The sequence below is a fragment of the Procambarus clarkii genome, chromosome 6 (assembly GCF_040958095.1).
Source record: "Procambarus clarkii isolate CNS0578487 chromosome 6, FALCON_Pclarkii_2.0, whole genome shotgun sequence".
Taxonomy (NCBI): domain Eukaryota; kingdom Metazoa; phylum Arthropoda; class Malacostraca; order Decapoda; family Cambaridae; genus Procambarus; species Procambarus clarkii.
This window is the reverse complement of record NC_091155.1, coordinates 7447004-7467619: the sequence shown is the minus strand read 5'-3', so window position 1 is coordinate 7467619 and position 20616 is coordinate 7447004. Positions and strand designations below refer to the sequence as shown.

At 48.6% G+C, this 20616-nt stretch overlaps 1 protein-coding gene across 3 annotated transcripts in view; it reads left to right on the top strand.

Annotated features, from left to right (window-relative positions):
• The window catches only part of LOC123754081 (uncharacterized), a 419143-nt gene that overhangs the window by 85030 nt on the left and 313497 nt on the right, over nucleotides 1–20616 (top strand). For all 3 annotated transcript variants that reach the window (XM_045736239.2, XM_045736241.2, XM_045736238.2), the window contains exons 2-3: nucleotides 3344–3522; nucleotides 10254–10361. In XM_045736239.2, the coding sequence (XP_045592195.2) occupies nucleotides 3344–3522; nucleotides 10254–10361 (287 nt within the window). The remainder of the gene's footprint in view (nucleotides 1–3343; nucleotides 3523–10253; nucleotides 10362–20616) is intronic.

The following is a 20616-nucleotide window of genomic DNA, read 5'->3' as shown; positions in this document are numbered from 1 at the left end:
AGAAATAGAAACAATTGAACTAAATCTACAAGAATCATACAAAACCGAGGAGAGGCAAAGAGAGCAAAAGGCCATCAGTGAAATAGAGAGAAATCCAAAATATTTTTTCTCCTATGCAAAATCAAGATAAAAAACACATCTAGTATCGGGCCCCTGCGAAACGGAGATGGAACTTTCACTGATGACGAAGAAATGGGCGAATTACTGAGGAATCAGTACGACTCTGTTTTCAGCAAGCCAATAAACACACTGAAGATTGATAACCCAAATGAATTTTTCATGGATATGATAGCAACATCAAATCATATACCAGATGTCACCCTATCCCCACTGGATTTTGAAGAAGCCATAGACAGTATGCCTATGCACTCTGCACCAGGCCCTGATTCTTGGAACTCTATATTCATCAAGAACTGTAAAAAAATGCTATCACAGGCCCTTCATATTCTTTGGAGACAAAGCCTAGATACTGGCAATGTCCCTGACATATTAAAAACAGCAGAGATAGCACCACTACATAAAGGAGGAAATAAGGCAGAGGCAAAAAATTACAGACCGAAAGCGCTAACATCGCACATCATAAAAATCTTCGAAAGAGTGCTAAGAAGTAAGATCACAAAATACATGGAATCACAACTTCTCCATAACCCCGGACAACATGGTTTCAGAACAGGGCGCTCTTGCCTATTACAGTTGCTGGACCATTATGACATGGCATTAGATGCCATGGAAGATAAACAAAACGCTGATGTAATTTACACATATTTCGGAAAAGCCTGTGACAGTACTTTTAGTACTGTCTTCAGTACTTTTAAAAGTACTCCAGTACTTTTTTACTTTAAAGTACTTAAAAAGTACTCCAGTACTTTTTCTCATCCTCATATCGGACATAGACAAGGACACAACCTATAGTACTGTATCATCATCCTTTACAGATCACACTAGGATTTTTATGAGAGTAGACAACATAGAGGACACAGCAAACCACCAATCAGATGTCAATCAGGTCTTTTTATGGGGCTACAGAAAGTAATATGGTGTCTAATGAAGATAAGTTTCAGCTCATGCGCTACAGAAAAAATGAAAATATAAAAACGGAAACCATGTACAAAACTCGGTCAAATCATAATATAGAATGGATAGGTAATGTAAAGGATTTGGGTGTACTGATGTCGGAAGGCCATACATTTAAAGAACACAATAAAGTAGCCGTCACAACTACAAGAAAAATGACATGTTGGATAACAAGAAACTTTCACACTAGAGATGCTATACCGATGATGATGCTTTTCAAGATGTTAGTGCTCTCTAGAGTGGAATACTGCTGCACTATGACAGCCCCTTTCAAAGCTGGAGAAATTGCTGACCTGGAGAGTGTGCAGAGATCCTTTACTGCTAGAATCCACTCAGTAAAACCTCTAAACTACTGGGACCGACTAAAGAGCCTAAATCTGTATTTTCTTGAGCGCAGGCAGGAGAGATACATAATAATTTACACACGGAAAATAGTAGAGGGGCTGGTCCTGAACCTGCACACAGAAATAACAGCACATGAGACTAGAAGGCATGGCAGGATGTGCAGAATACCCCATTGAAAAGCAGAGGTGCAACAGGTACTCTGAACTAAATTCTAAATAAATAGAGAGAACTCTATCAACATCAGAGGCTCGAGACTGTTCAACACGCTTCCGCTACACATAAGGGGCATAACTGGCCGACCCCTCACAGTGTTCAAGAGAAAACTTGACAAACACCTCCAAAGGATACCTGATCAACCAGGCTTTGACTCATATGTCAGGCTGTGAGCAGCCGCATCCAACAGCCTGGTTGACCAGTTCAGCAATGAGGAGGCCTGGTCGACAATCGAGCCACGGAGTCGCTGAGCCCCGAAATCACCTCAAGGTAACCTCAAGGTAATGCTTGGCTTTTGGACAATATATGCATATACAACTCCTGCAGGGAATTTAATTGGAAACACAATGATACCAAAATGAGCCACGTAGCACGAGAATTAAGGTGAGAAAACTGAAACGAGTATACACATTTAGTGTCGCTGAGCGCTCGCCCGCACGTTCGCCTGCACTGCCAGGACTAGTTCGTGAAAGTGTGCGGATTGCATACCCGGGACAGGATAGAGTTAAAAGTTCAGGTCTGGGCCCCGCGTCCAGCCAATGAGTGACAGGCACTACCCTAGGGAGCTCTGGCTACATAGGTATCTATGGCTACCCTCAGCTCAACCAATGACCACCACCATCCCTGTGCTTGGGCCTGCCCAGAAAAGTAGGATTTCCCCTGTAGGTTGGCACGTAAAACTTGTTCCATCCAACTGCGAGAGCAGGCCTTTCCTGTCCTCAAAACATTTACAAATCCCAAACCTGGTAAACAAGGTATCCATGTTCGGCCCCAGAGTAACTCGAGAGGGTTATGCTATGGTTCTGGACTGATTGATTGCTCCACCTGTCATGGCCATGGAGGAAGTTGGTTAGTGAGGAATAGAGAGAAGGGGAGAGAAGGGAAGATGGAAGGGGAGGGGAGGGGAACAGGGGAAGGGTGAAGGAAACAAGGCCTGTCACAGCAGGCAGTTACATTAGGTTCATTAGGGTACATGGGGACAGGCAGTCTGCTGAGTTTACCTCATCACCATTAATCTCCATTTCAGCCAACCCAACACTGTCATCATCCACCAACACCTCTTCCATGTAAATAACAATGTTCCATCAACAATAAGAGTAAAGTTAGCAAGTGGATCAGGACTTCTTGTATTGGTGACTACAAACAAAATTCTGTCGAATTTATGCCATGAACTTGTAGATTTTTCCCCCCAGATTTTCAGGGTAACGGACCACATATGCAGAATAAGTTATCCAGCGAGTCTCAGCCTCAGAGGGTTTGTAAAGCTCATGGCTGTCTGTATACACTTTAGCTGCCTGTCTCTCGACTCAATAAATTATTAGTTATTATTATTATTATTATTATTATTATAATTATTATAATTATTATTATTATTATTATTATTATTATTATTATTATTATTATTATTATTATTATATTTCATAGTTGGCAACATATGACCCAAGCATGATGTTGGAGTAAAGTGTCTATGCATTACATATATACAGTACTATTGAATTTGAGGTCATTTGTGTAAAATTTGTGAGGTAATTAATGTTTTATCAGTCGATCTGTTTCACATAATTTGGTACATTATTTCAGCACATCTGGTACCATTGGTAAATAATAAGGTAAAATTTTGAGCGACAGAACAGTATGGCAAGGAAGGGTGAATGCTGCATTAGAGAAAATGCCATTAATAAGATAGATAAATTATCATAATTTTTTTCAGACTGGAGACCTTACATCGGAGAAAAGAGTCGATTATACTGGAGAAATGACCAGGCCAAGATTCCATTTGATGGTGTCCCATTTATGTTTGGAGGTGTTAAGTCATGGCGGTGTCATCAAGGACCAGATTTTGGCAAAAGAAGAAAGGAGAAATATAGAGAGCAGCGGGATAGGTTAGAGGTAGAAAAGCTGCTAAACTTGGTTTTGTATTTGCTGTTACATGGAAGTGCTCATAAGTTTTAGCCAACATCCAAAGGAATGCATAACTGGAATATTGACATTGAATTTCCTAACCATTTTCTTCATATGAGTATTAGAATTCTTTTGCGTTGCTGACCTCGATCTAAGGTGCTGGTCCAGATCTAAGGTAGCTGACCCAGATCTGAGGTGCTGGCCCAGATTTGAGGTGCTGGTCCAGATCTGAGGTGCTGGTCCAGATCTGAGGTGATGGTCCAGATCTGAGGTACTGGTCCAGATCTGAGGTGCTGGCCCAGATCTGAGGTGCTGGTCCAGATCTGAGGTGCTGGTCCAGATCTGAGGTACTGGTCCAGATCTGAGGTGCTGGTCCAGATCTGAGGTGCTGGTCTAGATCTGAGGTGCTGGTCCAGATCTGAGGTGCTGGTCCAGATCTGAGGTGCTGGTCCAGATCTGAGGTGCTGGTCCAGATCTGAGGTGCTGGTCCAGATCTGAGGTGATGGTCCAGATCTGAGGTGCTGTCTCAGATCTGAGGTGCTGGCCCAGATCTGAGGTGCTGGCCCAGATCTGAGGTGCTGGTGCAGATCTGAGGTGCTGGTCCAGATCTGAGGTACTGGTCCAGATCTGAGGTGCTGGTCCAGATCTGAGGTGCTGGTCCAGATCTGAGGTGCTGGCCCAGATCTGAGGTGCTGGCCCAGATTTGAGGTGCTGGTCCAGATCTGAGGTGCTGGTCCAGATCTGAGGTGCTGGCCCAGATCTGAGGTGCTGGTCCAGATCTGAGGTGCTGGTCCAGATCTGAGGTGCTGGTCCAGATCTGAGGTGCTGGTCCAGATCTGAGGTGATGGTCCAGATCTGAGGTGATGGTCCAGATCTGAGGTGCTGGTCCAGATCTGAGGTGCTGGCCCAGGTCTGAGGTGCTGGTCCAGATCTGAGGTGATGGTCCAGATCTGAGGTGCTGGCCCAGATCTGAGGTGATGGTCCAGATCTGAGGAGATGGACCAGATCTGAGGTGATGGTCCAGATCTGAGGTGATGGTCCAGATCTGAGGTGATGGACCAGATCTGAGGTGATGGTCCAGATCTGAGGTGCTGTCTCAGATCTAAGGTGCTGGTCCAGATCTGAGGTACTGGTCCAGATCTGAGGTGCTGGTCCAGATCTAAGGTGCTGGTCCAGATCTGAGGTGATGGTCCAGATCTGAGGTGATGGTCCAGATCTGAGGTGATGGTCCAGTTCTGAGGTGATGGTCCAGATCTGAGGAGCTGGTCCAGATCTGAGGAGCTGGCCCAGATCTGAGGTGATGGTCCAGATCTGAGGCAACCTATTCTCACACAAGACAGCACATATATGACTAATTGCTTATAGTCTCTATTTTGCTAATCTATGAGTACCTATGTGGTATATTCCCAGTTATATTTTTTTAAGGCACTAAATCTTCCTCATGTACCAATTTACATCTCATAGTACCCGTCTATCGCTGTAGGCAGCAGAATAGTCGTAATTGGTTCAATTTTAATGGCAATTTTATTTTTCAAGTCCCACATGTGTTGTGAAATTTACCTTCTATTGTCCTTGCTATTAGAATATTATGTATCAAATACATCCTATTGAAGGCTCGTAGTTTTGTTTTGAGAAATGTTGGTTGTTCTCAGCAAATAATAATAAGCAAAATTAATTATTACATATAATAATGGTGCTTTGCCAATCAACGTAATATACAATAGTGTGTGCTTTGAAAATTTCAAGAGAATAGAGTGTTGGAATGTCTACAGAAAACGATGTTACGTTAGAAGGTCTATGGGGTACACTACCGCAAACAGGATGGATATACGATGTATGTAAGTATGGGTATGGCGTCGCCTACCAATTGTAGGATGGGTATGGGGTCCACTACCACCTGTTGGGTGAGTAAGGGGTCCATACCACCTGTAGGATGGTTTGGGCCCACGGCTGCACATTGGATGGTTTGGGCCCACAACTGCCCATAGGATGGGTATGGGGTCCACTTCCACCTGTAGGATGGAAATGGGGTCCACTACCAACTGTGGGTCTTTCATCAATTACCAAATACACAGAGCAAGTTTCAGTCTCATTTGTATGGATACCATCACACATAGGAGGCATACTAGCCTGTCACAGATGTGTGCTAAGCAGCTAAAACTGCAAGTGATAAGCCTGAAATTGAGTGGGATATTGGCATTCCAATCTCTGCTGTAAAATCCGCAATATATCAGGAAATTGGGGATGACAGAAGAGCAGTTACTGACACTCAAAGGCCAGAAAGCATGAGTGTAAATAAGTAGCTATGACATGTTTAGAACCAAGAATTATATATACGGCCAGCATAAAACAACCACTAGACGGATTGTGCCTCGGCAATTCATCCCTCGGCTTTCAAGTTTGGGACTTCGTTCCCTTTCTCGCCCTGTTACGAGGTTCTGGAGTCGTCCTGGCTGGCGGACTGTCTGGTCTTTACCTTGGAGGCTTGGCACTCCTCCTGCCGTTCCCGTACGCTTCAGTGGCGGGAGGCTTCGACGGTGCTTCAGGTTTTCCTGGGGGGGCGACCTTGAGCATCTCAATGAGTGTTTGTTCCTGCCCTTCCTCGGGATGTTGGTGTCATTCAGCTCTTATGTGCAGGTTCCCTCCCTTTCAGCGGCGCAGATGGAGGAGGACTTGCGCACTCGGGGCCTTTTGGTTGCGGCCTTGCACTACTTTTCCCTCCTGGAGCTGTCGTCCGACTGGCTCACGGAGGATCTGGGGGCGCCTGGGTCTGTTCCTAGGTCTGGCGCCTGAGCCTCGGTGGCTCACTCGTTGGCTGCCTTGCTGAAGCTTTTCGCGCCGATTTTGTGGGATGCGGTGGCTTTGTTTAATGCCTCCTGGCTCGCGTGTTGGCAGACGGTGCTTGCCTCCTCTGTGGAATCCGCTTAGACCTTGGCTCTTAGGATGTCTTCCCCATTTTTTCCTCTCTTGTTTGAGCCCTCAGGCTTCTTCGGCTTCTTGCCGTCCTATGTCGGACTTGCTGGTTCTCTGTGGGTCTCAGGGGAGGCCTTCCCGGAAGGGTCGTGCCAAGGCTCGGGGTTCCTCTCGTTGTGATAAGCCACTGGTGTCAGGTTCGGGTTCAGCTCCTCCTTTGGACCTGCCTTCATCTGGTCGGCACGGTGTTCGCTCTGTGCGAGGTTCTAGGTCTCATAAGGGGTGCCGGCCCTTTTGCAGTTCACCTCATTGACGGGGCGATGGGGGGGGGGGGCTTGCATTGTTCGCTCACGCCTGGTCCCACGATTTGTGGGCGTTTCAGATCGTTTCACATGGCCTCCGGTGGCGTTGGGTTGCCCCTCCCCCTGCAGGGGGTTCGGGGCTGGCGGGGCAGGCTTCTTCCCCTGCGCTTCGTCAGGTCATCTTGGAGTGGGTTCACTTGGGCGTGGTCGAAACGATGACGTCCCTCAGATGGGTTTCCCGTCTGTTTCCAGTCCCGAAACGGGACTGTGCGGACCTGCGGTTCATTGTGGACTTGTCCCATCTGAACCCCTGGGTTCATTCCCCCTCCTTTCGGATGACCACGCTGTCTCAGGTTCAGCTCCTATTGGAGCCGAGCTCTTGGATGGTTTCCCTGGACCTCCGGGACAGTTATTGGTACGTCCTGATTCATCCGGGGTTCAGGGACTGGCTCGGTTTTGTCGTGGGGCTAAGTGCTTATCGCTTTCATTGTCTCCTGTTCGGGTTGAACCTGACACATCGCGTTTTCATGTGCCTCATGCGGCTCGTTGTGACCTGTCTGCGTCTGTTAGGTGTTTGAGTGTTGGCCTACCTCGACATCTGGCTGGTTTGGGCTCCAAGCCAGTCCGCTTGTATGCTGGCCAGGGATTTGGTTCTTTCTCAGCTCGCCGGGTTCGGGTTCTTGGTGAACTGGAGTAAGTCCCATCTGGTTCCCTCCCAGGTTTGGACCTGGCTGGGCCTTGTGTGGAACTCTCGGACCGCTTCCTTGTCTCTTCCTTCGGAGTCTCTTCTGCGGCTGCGGTTCCGCATGTGCCGGTTTCTAGGGGGCTCCTGGGTCACCCGGTGGTTGCTTGAGGGTCTGTGCGGGAGCCTGAACTTTGCGATGCTGGTCTACCAGCCGGGTCGGGTTTGGCTTCGGGTTTGGTTCCTTTGGGGACGTCCCTTCCGCCTCTCTCGCGATCGCTGGGTTCAGACCCCGGGGGCTTTGTCTCGGTTGCTGCGTCGCCAGCTTCCTCTTCGGGTTTTTTGGGGTTCAGTGCCTTGGCACCTACCCGAGCCCTCGCTCAATGTGTTCATGGATGCGTCGTCTCTCAGCTGGGACTTTGTGACCAGTGCTCACCAGACCGGCCAGGGTTAGTGGGGTCTGTCCTTCCAACGAGCCCACAGCACTGTGAGGGAGTTCGCGGCGGTGTGGTTTGCTCTTTAGAGGATTCGAGTCGCCCGCAGGTTGACGATCTGGCTCCATTCGGACTTCTAACCGGTGGTTCATTGTCTGAACTGGGGGATTCCAGTGCGGTCCTTGGCTCTTTGGCGCTGGTTGCTTCGGGTGACTCGTCTGCTGAGTTCTCGGGGTTTGGCTCTCGTGGCGGTTCACGTGTGGGGAATGTGCAACGTCTTGGCTGATGGTCTGTCTCGTTTCGTTCCCCTCTTCACGGAATGGACGGTCGACGCCGACTCCTTCCATTGGCTTTCCCAGACGTTCGGATGCCCCGAGGTGGACCTCTTCGCGTCCACGTGATTGCGGCGCCTTCCCCTGTCTATGGTGCCCTTTCCCAACTGGGAGGCCATTGGGGTCGACATCTTTCGGCAGGACTGGTCGAGGTGGAGGTTCCTGTACCTCTTCCCCCGGTTCAGCTGTTGCTCCAAGTCCTGACTCGCTTAGAGACTTGCCAGGGGAGAGTTGTACTCTTGGTCCCTTGGTGGCCGGCCCAGCTGTGGTTTCAGGCGCTGCTTGCTCGGTGTCCGAACTCGGAGGTTTTTCTGCGGCTCTGCCTCTTCCAGCAGATCGGACCGGTACATCACGTGGATGGTTCGATCTTCTCTTTGAGTCTTTGCGTATGGTATTTTTGACTCGAGTTTATCATCATTTCTGTGACTTCCTGTTGGCATTTGCCTGTGGGAGTCAGGTAGGTGAGCTTCATGCTCTCTTCCGGCGCAGAGGTTTCTGCTCCTTCGGTCGGGGTGATCAGTTTGTTCGTCTGCAGCCTTCTCCTTCTTTTCTGTCGAAGAATGAGACTGCGGCTTTCCGGAGGGGTCCCTGGGTTGTGAATGCTTGGTTGGTTCGGCCGGGGGTGCATCATGTTTTGTGTCCGGTTGCGGCTCTCTGCTGTTATTTGCGCGCCACGGCTTCTGTGTCTGTGGACGCGCTTTGGGTTGATCCGGTTTCCCTTCTTCCCTGTTCAAGGGTGCGGGTCTCCCAGGTCATCCGCAGGGTTATTTAGGCTACCCAGCCTGTGGTCTATCCCAGTGCCCATGACGTCCGCAAGTTTGTGGCTCTTGCTGCTGTCTTTGGCAATACAGGTATGTCATGGGTTGACATTCGGGCGGGGGGATTTTGTCGGTCGAACAGGGTCCTGGCCGCTCGTTACCTAGTAAACATTCCTGGGCCCAGTCGGGCCTGTGTCGCTTTGGGCTGGCGGATGCAGCCAATTGTCTCGGCTTCAGGTTGAGGAGCGAGCAGCAACCTCCTCCCGGGTAAACCCTATTCTTTTCCTCTGTGGGGTTGTTAGCTCCGGGGAGCCGTAGGGGCTCCCCCCTAGAAAACCAGCGTTGAATGTAATGAAACACCATTTTCTGGGTGAGTCCCGGAGGCTCCCTGGCATCCCTCCCTCCCTCCCTCCGGTCGGCGTTTTTTTTTTTGCATGTTTTGACATCCAACCTCAGAACTGGGGTGTGGATCGCCGGCGCGGAAGGTCTGGGGCTACCCCTTCCCCCTCCCAGGGAGGGGGGGTTGGGCAGACAGCGGCGCGATGACGGGTGAGTCATACTAGTTTGCTTGTTTTTGTTTGGGGAGTTCTATCCACTCATTTGGCTTTTGGTTGCAATTTTCACCAGAATAGGGGTTTGTTTTGGGTCGCCTACCTTTCTGGGTGCCTAACCCGGTTGATGGCAGACATAGAATGCTTCCAATTACACTGGGGGTTCTATAGGCCATTGCTCCCCTTGCCTCTCTAGAGGGGGCCAGGTTCTGGCTCGTGGTCCCCGGAAGGCCCATAAGAACTCCATACACATGACTGATGCCCTAGTCTGACATTAGCGTATCAGCCTAATAAGCTCCGGGAAGCATTCGGGACTCACCCAGAAAATGGTATTTCATTACATTCAACGCTGGTTTTTTAAATGGTGTCTGTTTACAAGTGCCCTGAGGAAGGTGATGTGAACCCCGTGTATCCGCGGGACGTTAAAATCTTGCGTAGTACTCCAAAACGTTATATGACGTGATGCGTACTTCTGCGTCAATTTCTCAACACGTCATATGACATGACATGTTGCACAGTTTAAGGGTTAAAAAAGTAATTTGTTTTGTGTTTCTTTCTGGTTAGTATTCCTAGTTTCAAGTCAATTACGAATCCACAAGCTTCCTTCCATTCTTTGATAGAGACAGTTTCTGGGTCAGCAAATATCTCAGAAATTTGGCAAGAATCTAAGACTTAGTATATCAGCACTTAAGCACTGAAATTCTTTAATATTTCTTTTTAAAGATCCTAGTCATTTTTCAATTTCAGCGAGAAGGCCATGTACAGATAAAGCGCAGAACACCACCTGTATCAAAGAAGATTGGCTGTCCTGCCATGATATACGCTCACCAATTGGTAAAGTTTCCTGGATATAAGGTAAGTCCAGGGTTACCAGTATCACTGCTGGCACAGCTGCTGATGACCCATCTCTTATGTGTACTATTGAAAAACATGAAATATGGTGTGAATTTGTCATAATATGAAAACCCATTATTTGCCATCTAGCAGATGGTGTCCTTGGAGTTATCAAGTGCTTAATTTGTCAAAATACTTTCCTTCATGACACAGTGTGACTATGAATTGAACCTGCTGATTGGATTAACTCATTGTACCATTATCTTAGTCTGTGATGGTGGACTGTTATGGCATTCAAAGATATCTGCTCCTTTGATTTGTACATCTTCTCCAGGTGGAAACCCACAAATTCTTTTTCATATTCCTTCTCCAAAAAACGTATGTGAGGTATAATGCCTGCTCAACATTGATATTGTATAATAAGTTGTTGCCCATGCATTTGTACAGTTCCTTCTTGTGAATCCCTTAACCACTGTGATGCACTTCATTCATTGTGCCATTCCCCCGTGTGCCAAAAATCAAGTGTTCACAAAAATTCTTTGATCTTTGTAAAATGATAACTTCCCTTCCATGAACACATACATATAAAAAAACAAAAAAAAAGTCACTTTGGCTGTGAGAATATGGAGAAGGGGGGGCGTGTGACATCATAACAGGCTGGTCGCCAGTGCATCAAGCTCCTAGAGACAGTTGCGTGGGCCATTCAATCACCGCGCGTTTCCACAAATATATTTTCAATTATTTGCTCTATGTATTTCCTATGCATTTTTATTTATTTTTTATCGTAGGACACTTGTGTCCTTTACAATATATATACAGTAGAATGTTCATAATGTTCCACGGAACTGTGATACATGTGTTAGTAATGTGTCCACAATAAATGTTTATTGTCGCAATATTACTTGTTCAAAATTCACTAAAATTACAATATGTACAGTTTCACACACTATTTACACAGTAACACACTGTATTACACACTCAGTACTTCGAAAGTGAGTGATAATCAACAAAGCACTCCATGGTACACAGCACAACTTCACTCTCGATGCACCAGGTAGATTTTCACTTCTTGTTTTTTCGTTCTGTGTACTTGAAAATAATGCACTCGCATACACCCTTGGCTTTAGTACCTGTAGGTGGTATGTAGCCAAGCTTGTGAAGTGTAAGGTAGTCTTGAAAAAATTATAGGAAAAGATCAATTTGAAAAGTAGTCTTGAGAAGATTGCTTTGTAAGGTATTCTGGAAGAGATTCAGCTATTCTTGAAAATATCTATGGCAAACACCACCATGGAAGCTACTAATGCTGTTCATCTATGCTATTTGTATTAGATGCATCATCACTGAACTCAGAAAATGATTCATCTATGTTTCATCTATAAAAATTGGAGATAACACAGGTGAGCATGGGTGGCACTCAGTTACTACTGGATACGGTCGCTCGCTATATTGTCTTCATCAGTGCTGTATCACTTGAATCCGACCTTTGCGTTATGTCCATATTGTGCCTAGCTTCATCATTATCATGACTCTTATGTTCTTCAAACAATAAGGTCTGAATTTCACCGACAAAGAGCGATCTTTCAACACTGCATCACACAGGTGTTTGGGAACTAGAGGCGCATGCTTTACCCATGGTTGCTCACTCGGTACTAAGCCAGCCAGCAGCCCTAGGACATTCTGGAAATTTTTTCCAAGATGGCCACTTCTTTTTCTAAATTTCTCAAACCATCCCTTGCTCACCTTAAACTCTTTCATATCTGCATCACTTGTTCCAGAGGGTTTTCTTTAAAAGGTCTTCATGCAAGTAGCCTTGCTTTTTCACAAATGATGGCCTCTGAAACGCTATCACCCGCTAACTCCTTGTTGTGTATTCAAATTAATAAAAACTTTTGCCACTTTAGCAATCATAATGTCATTTTTCTTAACAAATACAGTGCATATCGTTGACATAGATTTGTTGTAATGCCTAGCTAGTTCAACAACCCGTGTACCATTTTCATGTTTACGAATGATCTCGTGTTTTCGCTCTATGGTCATCCTCACATGTGTTTTCTTAGGTTTAACCTTAAGACTGACTTCCTTCCTTAAGATCCATGGCATGATATATAATAATTACTATTATGTTCAAATCCCCCCCCCCCAAAAAAAAAACAATGAAACTCTTTACAAAGAATTCATACGTGATCGTCACTAAGCAGGAGGCACTGGTAAACTGACACGTGAGCGACCATGCCACCAGGAACCATGAGCTAGGTCGTCCATACAAGTATCAACAAACTTTATTTCTTGAGGCAAAGCTCGTAAGCCGATTCACATTTTACGAAGAAATTGGGCTCGTAACCCGAAAAGTTCGTAAATAGGGGCATTCGTAAGCCAAGGTGTCACTGTACTCTGTACCAGGACAGAATGTTGTCCTTGATGAATCCCTAGTTCTTTTCAAGGGACGTCATATCTTCAAACAGTACATTCCATCGAAATGACTCCATTTTGGTCTCAAATTCTTTGTACTGTGCAACTGTGAAACCGGAATGGTGATGGGTATGATATTATATTCCTGTACAGACATAGACATGCCCGTTCAAGGTCCTCACAGGTTTTCTGGCAGTGAAGTGAAGACACTCATGGAACCACTGCTAAACAAGGGGCACATTCTGTACACTGACAATTATTATACAAGCCCCTTGCTGACAAAGTTCCTTCTTGAACATAAAAAGGGAGTGTGTGACACTGTAAAGACACATAGGAAAGAAATGCCAGTTTTTGATACTACTAATATTGGTGTTGGTGATTGCCAACTTCGAAAATATGACAAGATTTTATCCATGCGCTGGAAAGACAGACATGAAGTGAATATGTTGACAACTATTCACACTGGTGAAATAATTGTTAGTGGTAACATGAGGTTTGGAAGAGATGGAAAACTGTATGAACCAGATGTGCCATTGAAAAACATGCTTTTCACGTTCGGGTCGACGAAGCACACGGTTCCCAGTCGCGCGGGCCGACCTGCCTCTGTTTATAAGAATTATGCTTATGCTTATAAGAAATTCTATATTTTTGGGTAATTTTTTGCTTTTTCAACATAAAACTGATTATTGTATATCACACCATGGGTTCCAAGAAAGTTAGTGGTAAGGTTCAACATATGAAAGCACTTGTAAGGATGACCATAGAGCAAAAACAAGAGATCATTCGTAAATACTGTCTCCACTCGATTATCCGGACTATATGGGAAGGACCCCCCAGCTGGATAATCATGTTTTCCGGATAAGAGTACTTTTTCACCTTTGAGTCCAAAAAAGACAATTTCCAACAATTTTTATACCATGCACATGATATGAATTGACACACACTAATTAGTGTGTGGGGCTGGGTGGGTGGTTAGCTGTCTAGCTGGTAGGTGGGCAGGGATAGGTGAGTTCAGGCAGGTGGGTTTTGGATGGGTGGATGGCAGGTCACTTGTGTTGTCCCGTCTTGAGTACTGCTCAGTACTCACTTCCCCCTTCAGAGCAGGAGAGATTGCTGAAATAGAGGGAATACAGAGAACATATACGGCACGCATAGACGCAATAAAGCACCTAAATTATTGGGATCGTCTCAAAGCCCTCCAAATGTACTCGCTAGAAAGAAGACGAGAGAGATATCAAATAATATACACCTGGAAGATACTGGAGGGCCAAGTACCAAATCTACACAGTAAAATAACAACGTACTGGAGTGAACGATATGGAAGAAAATGCAGAATAGAACCAGTGAAGAGCAGTGCCGCCATAGGCACAATCAGAGAACACTGTATAAACATCAGAGGTCCGCGGTTGTTCAACGTCCTCCCAGCAAGCATAAGAAATATTGCCGGAACAACCGTGGACAATTTCAAGAGGAAACTAGATTTATTCCTCCAAGGAGTGCCGGACCAACCGGGCTGTGGTGGGTATGTGGCCCTGCGGGCCGCTCCAAGCAACAGCCTAGTGGACCAAAGTCTCACAAGTCAAGCCTGGCCTCGAGCCGGGCTTGGGGAGTAGAAGAACTCCCAGAACCCCATCATCCAGGTAACCATGTATCATCCAGGCAGATGGGCTTGGTGGGTGAACAGATTCGATCAGGCAAGTGGGTGGGTGGGCTATCAGGCAGGTGGGTGGGTGGGCAGGCAGGTGGGTGGGCTATCAGGCAGGTGGGTGGGTGAGCAGGCAGGTGGGTGAACAGGTGGGTGGGTGGATTGGCAGGTAGGTAAGTGGGCATGCAGGCAGGTGGGTAAACAGGTGGGTGGGCAGGGAAGTGGGTGAACAGGTGGGTGGGAGGGCAAGCATTCAGGTGGGTGGGTGGGCAACCAGGCAGATGGGTGAACAGGTGGCTGGGTGGGCTATGAGGCAGGTGGGTGGGCGAGCAGGAAGGTGGGTTGGCAGATGGGCATGTAGGCAGATGGGTAAACAGGTGGGTGGGTAGGTGAACAGCTGGGTGGGTGAGCATTCAGGTGGGTGAACAGGTGGCTGGGTGGGCTATCAGGCAAGTGGGTGGGTGAGCAGGAAGGTGGCACGAACAGGTGGGTGGGGTGAACAGGTGGGTGGTGGGTGGGTGAGCAGGAAGGTGGGTGAACAGGTGGGTGGGTTGGTAGGTGGGCATGCAGGCAGTTGAGTGGGCTAGCAAGCAGGTGGGTGAACAGGTGGGTGGGCGAGTAGGGAGGTGGGTGAACAGGTGGCTGGGTTAGAAGGTGGGTAGGTGGGCATGCAGGCAGGTGGGTGGGTGAGATTGGACAGAGACAGATCACACGTCCTGCCTGGTCACCCCCTCTCCCCCCACCTCACGCTGGCCTTCCCATATCCCCCTCCACGTGTAATTACCTAAGTGTAATTACCTAAGTGTAGTTACAGGATGAGAGCTACGCTCGTGGTGTCCCGTCTACCCAGCACTCTTTGTCATATAACGCTTTGAAGCTACTGATGGTTTTGGCCCCCCACCACCTTCTCACCTAACTTGTTCCAACTGTCTACCACTTTGTTTACAAAAGAGAATTTTCTTATATTTCTCCACCAGCTTTGTTTTTGTTAGTCTAAATCTATGACCTCTTGTTCTTGAATAGTGTCGACACATGGGTGTTGACACGCTGTACAATGACTTTTAACATATGCACCTTAAGTTCTGTTAAATCCCATTTTATTTTCTTGTAAATATTTAAATGAATAAATAGCAAACCAAATACTGTACTATACTGTTCAACTATTATAGTGTGTTATTTAATATTCATAACTAGCTCTCTACAGCATTAAGAAAACAATACAATTCTTGCAACACCTCCAATGCCACCTTCCTTGGTAGGCTTAAGCGAGTCACATATGTTACCCCACACACTCAACACTTCTCCCTCCCTCCTTCCCTTCCCTTCCCTTCCTGATCGACTCCCTCCTTCCCATCCCTTCCTGATCGACTCTCTCCCTCCTTCCCTTCTCTTCTTGACGAACTCCCTCCCTCCTTCCCTTCCCTTTCTGTTCAACTCCCTCCCTCCTTTTTTTTAGGGAGGGAATTATGGACAGTGTAACTGTGACCTTTAAGCAGTGTGGGTATGGGTTGTGGGGTGGGTGGGGGGAGGTGTGTCGGTGGTGGGGGGAAGGGTCGGGCTCACTCAGATAACCCTACACTCGTCACCGGTAGCCAGAATTGTTTCTTAAATTCTGGATGTACAGTACATGATCATATATATTTTTGGTTACAGATTTTGTTTAGCAATATTATTAGGATAATAAAAGTTATAAAAATACTTGTTTCATGAATGTTTTATTGTATTGGGTGGAAATTCTCCAGGCTGGCAAACTACTGCCACCTACAGAAGGATCTCTTGGGGAGGGAGGAAGTGAGGGAAAGTGAATGTGGGTGGGACAGAGAAAGTGAACAGCAGTGAGGGGTGACTCCCTCCCTTCTTGGTGGGAAGGGAGGGAGTGGTGTGGTGGTGTACAATGTGTGTTAGGCCACTGATCCAGCCAAATCCCCGATTTTCCGGCTCCTATGGACATTTTGGCCTGATATTGAGATAATTTTATCCGGTCACGATTTTGGTCGTATAAGGGCGTTTTCCGGATTTTCAAATCCTAGATAATCGAGTGTCTACAGTATGAAGATGGTGTGCGGGTTGCTGAATGAGATAGGCAGTACAACAAATCTCAGTCAACGATATCCACCATACTTGCTTAGAAAAAGGACATTATGAGTGCTAATAATCATAATAAGGGCCCCCACTCCTCGGTTTGTGATGGCCCCTTCAGTTCAAGATTGGTTTTCCAAGGCTTTGTTTTTGTTGGCATTGGCCTCTGAGGGTCGGGTAGGGAAGCTTCATGCTCTCCTCCGGCGCAGGGGTTTCTGCTCTTTTGGTCCTGGGGGTAGGTTTGTACGTTTGCAGCTTTCTCCATCTTTTCTGGCGAAGAACGAGACGGCTGCCTTCTGGAGGGGTTCTTGGGTCATTGATGCTGGGTTCGGCCGGGGGTGCATCATGTGTTGTGTCCGGTTGCGGTTCTTCGCCGTTACCTGCAAGCCTCGGCTGGGGTGGCTGGGGATGCACTTTGGGTTGATCTGGTTTCCCTCGTTCCCTGTTCTCGGGTTCGCGTCTCCCAGGATGTCTGCAGGATTATTAAGTCTAACCAGCCTGCAGTCTATCCTCGCGCCCATGACGTTCGGAAGTTTGCAGCTTTGACCGCCGTGTTTGGTAACATGTCTTGGGCTCGTATTCGGGCGTGTGGATTTTGGAGGGCGAACAGGGTCCTGGCCGCCCATTATTTGGTGAACGTGCCTGCTCCTCAGCGTTCTTGTGTTGCTTTGGGTCACAGGTTGCAGCCAGTTGTCTCGACTTCACATTGAGGAGTTTGTTGCCGCCGCCTCCCGGGTAAGTTCCCAGTTCATTCCCTTTGGGTATGTAGCTCCAGGGAGCCATAGGGGCTCCCCACAGAAAACCAGTGTTGAATGTAATGAAACGCCATTTTCTGGGTGAGCCCCGGAGGCTCCTTGGCAACCCTCCCTCCCTCCGGTCGGCGTTTTTTTCACATTCTTTGAAGTCTAGTTTCAGAACTGAAGACAGCCGACGCGGTGAGATCCAGGGCCCCCCCTCCCTTCCCTCTCGGGTAGGGAAGGGCTGCGCGGACGAGCGATGCGGCAGTAAATTGGGATAATTGCTTGTTTGCTTGTTTGCTTGTTTCCTTGGGATTGTAGGGAGTTTCTACCTCTCTGTTCGGTTTTTTGTTTTAGTTTCTTACTATGTGTTGTTTGTTTTGTTATGCCTACCTTTCTGGGTGCCTAACCCCAGTCGATGGCAGATAAGGAAAACCCAACCACAATGGGGTTTTCCAGGGCCATTGCTCCCTGAAACCTCTCTGAAGGGGCCAGGTTCTGGCGCTGGTCCCTGGTAGGTCTGAACTCCATAGCTAATGTCCCGGTCTAATATAACATACATTAGCCCGATAAGCTCCAGGGAGCCTCTGGGGCTCACAATGAAAATGGCGTTTCATTACATTCAATGCTGTTTTCTGGGGGGAGCCCCGTCGGCTCCCTGGAGCTTTACCAGGCTGATATGCTAATGTCAGACTTTGGCATCAGTCATGTGTATGGAGTTCTAGGGCCTACCGGGGACCACGGCCAGAATCTGGCCCCCTCAGAGAGGCAAGGGGAGCAATGGCCTATAGAAACCCCCGTGTGGTAGGAAGCATTCTATGTCTGCCATCGACCGGGTCAAGCATCCAGAAAGGTAAGCATTCCAAAACAAACCCTTATTCTGGTGAAAATTGCTACCTAAAGCCGAACTAGTGGATAGAACTCTTCAACAGAAAACAAGGAAACTAGTATGACGTCATACGTCACTGCGCCGCTGTCTGCGCAGCTCCCCCCCTCCCCGGGAGGGGGAAGGGGGAGCCCCAGACCTCTCACGCCGGCTATCCCCCCTATCAGTTCTTCGGCTGATGCTATAGGCACCGGTTATGTGCTCCGGCTCCAGTGGTTGTTTCAGCACTGTACCTAGAGTGTGGTGTCTGTTTTCTAGGTGGTGCGTGAGCCGGAAGTGATTCTCCAGTACTCGGGCTGCATGCGCCTAGGGTTCCCTTTCCTAGGTGCCCTGTAAGTACTGCCCTTGGGGCTTGGGGCCGCCTTCCACAAGTTCCTTGGGTCCTGCCCCTGCTTGGCCGTTTACTGCTTGGTTTTCGGCCGCTCTTTGTGTGCTCGGGTGTTCTGTCTCCCTTGTTCGCCTTAGAGTAAGAGGCAGTTTTTGCACTGGTGGGGCACAGGGTACTGTGCAGCTTGTCTTTACCAATCATAGTGGCAGGCTCTGTTCCGCTTGGGTACGCTGTCCTCTTGCGGGGTTTTCTTTTTCTTTTTGTTTATCTACCTGGTGGGGGGGGGGGGGGTCTGCCTTTGTTCTTGCCCCTTGTGTCCCTTGTGTTCTGAGTATTTTCTGGTGGTACCCCCTGCTAGGTCCCCGTGAGTGTACACGTCCCGGGGGTTCAGCTCTTAGAAAGTTGTTTGGTAGCTTTGGGTGCCGGTTAGCAGTACCCTGCCTGGGATTACCTGAGCGTGAGTCCTCTTATAGTAAATGCTCGGGACCCTGGGAAACCCCTGGGGGCGCGTGGGTGCGATGGATGTGACCCCAGAGCCCCCCTCGCTTTCAGCGAGTTTGAGGGTTGCTCTCACCCTTTGTCTCTGGGTGACTCTGTTTTGCCTCTGTCTGCTGCCTGTGGGGTCGGTGACACCTTCGACCCAGAGTCCTGCGAGTTTGGTTGCTCGTTGTGGCTCGGTTACCCAGTTGTGCTGACTAAGCGGGTGCGGGCAGCAGGGGCGTTGCACTTGAGCCTTGGTGGTGGCAACGTTCTTGTGGTTTACTCCCCGGGAGCCCCGGGGCTGCCCTGTTTTGGGACTTGGGGGTGTTGGTTGCTTCAGTTCCATCCACGCCCCCTTGTCTTTCCCCTGGATCACCCTTCCTGCCTGCATCTGGTTCCTTACCGTTTGTAGGTTCGTGGCGGGGTTTTTGCTGGTGTTGAGACTCGGGCAGTCTTGGGGAATTCCCCTTCCGGGGTAGTGACGGGGGCATTTGAGCCTGTTCCTCCAGCTGTGTTGTATGAGTCTGCCAGTGGGCTCCCTTCCTTAGTGTTTTCACGGCTGCCCTGGTTTTCTGGTACGGCCAGGGCTTTGGGGGAACACCTCAGCCCCGGGGCCTGTCGTGTAGGTTCCCGGGGCTGGGGAGGGGCTGACTTGGGGGGCCTTGGCCCCGTTGGACCCCGTGGGGGTTTTTATCCCCCCTCTAGGCGGGGCTTGTGATTATGCTGAGTGGGGTCTTTCCTCCCCACTCGCCATACGTGCTGTTGGGCGTCGGCCCCTCCCCGGGCTCGGTTCCTTGGCGTTTGAATCGGTTGGTTCCGTCCTGTGGGTGGATGTTTCCTCCCACCCTTTTTTGGGACGGTGTTTTCGTCATGTTTCCCTGTTCTTGGGGTTCTACGTGACTTCTGATCTCGGGTGCTCCTGCGCCTTTGTGTGCCTTCAGGACTGGTGTTGGCTTCTGTTCTCGAGGGTTCGGGAAGGTTTTTCGCTACTTCCCGCATTATTGGAATGTCTGTTGGCTCCTCGTCCTTGTCACAGTTTTGGGCTACTTGTGGCCCGGTTGGGCTACTTGTGGGCCGGTTGGGCTACTTGCAGCCCTGTTGGGCTACTTGTAGCCCTGTTGGGCTACTTGTAGCCCTGTTGGGCTACTTGTTGCTTTGTTGGGCTGCTTGTGGCCCGGTTGGGTTCCTTTTTGGGCTCTGTCTTTGCTTAGTTGGCTGGTTTTATTGTTCCTGCTTCCTCTTTTGGCTACTTTTCTAGTGCAGTAGTCCTGGTTGGCGCCTTCCCACAGAGAGGGTTGTGCGGTTTGGCCAGCGTGTTATGCGCATGCGCCGTGGAGTTTGTTTTGGTCTGGGTGGTGTTTCAGTGCTGGTGTTTTGCGCCCATTTTGCTACAGTGTTTCGCCTCTTGCTCTTCTCCCTGGCTGCGGTATGTGCCCCCTTCGCTCCAGGGGTGTCCTGGTTCCCAGTTGTGGGGAGGACGCCGCGATTTTCCCTGTCATGGGTGTGGGCTGCCTCCTTCGCCTCTCCCTGCGGGTCCGGCTGGGTCTGGCTCTGGCGTCTTCACCTGGCGGTGCTCCCAGGTTCTTCTGGGCACGGTTGAGTTGTGTCAAGTTCGTGCCACCGTTCGCCAGGTGAGTTTCTGCGGTCTGGCATCTTTTGGCCGGGCGCTGGATGCGGTGTTGTTTATATACCTGTCTTTATTTAAGTATATT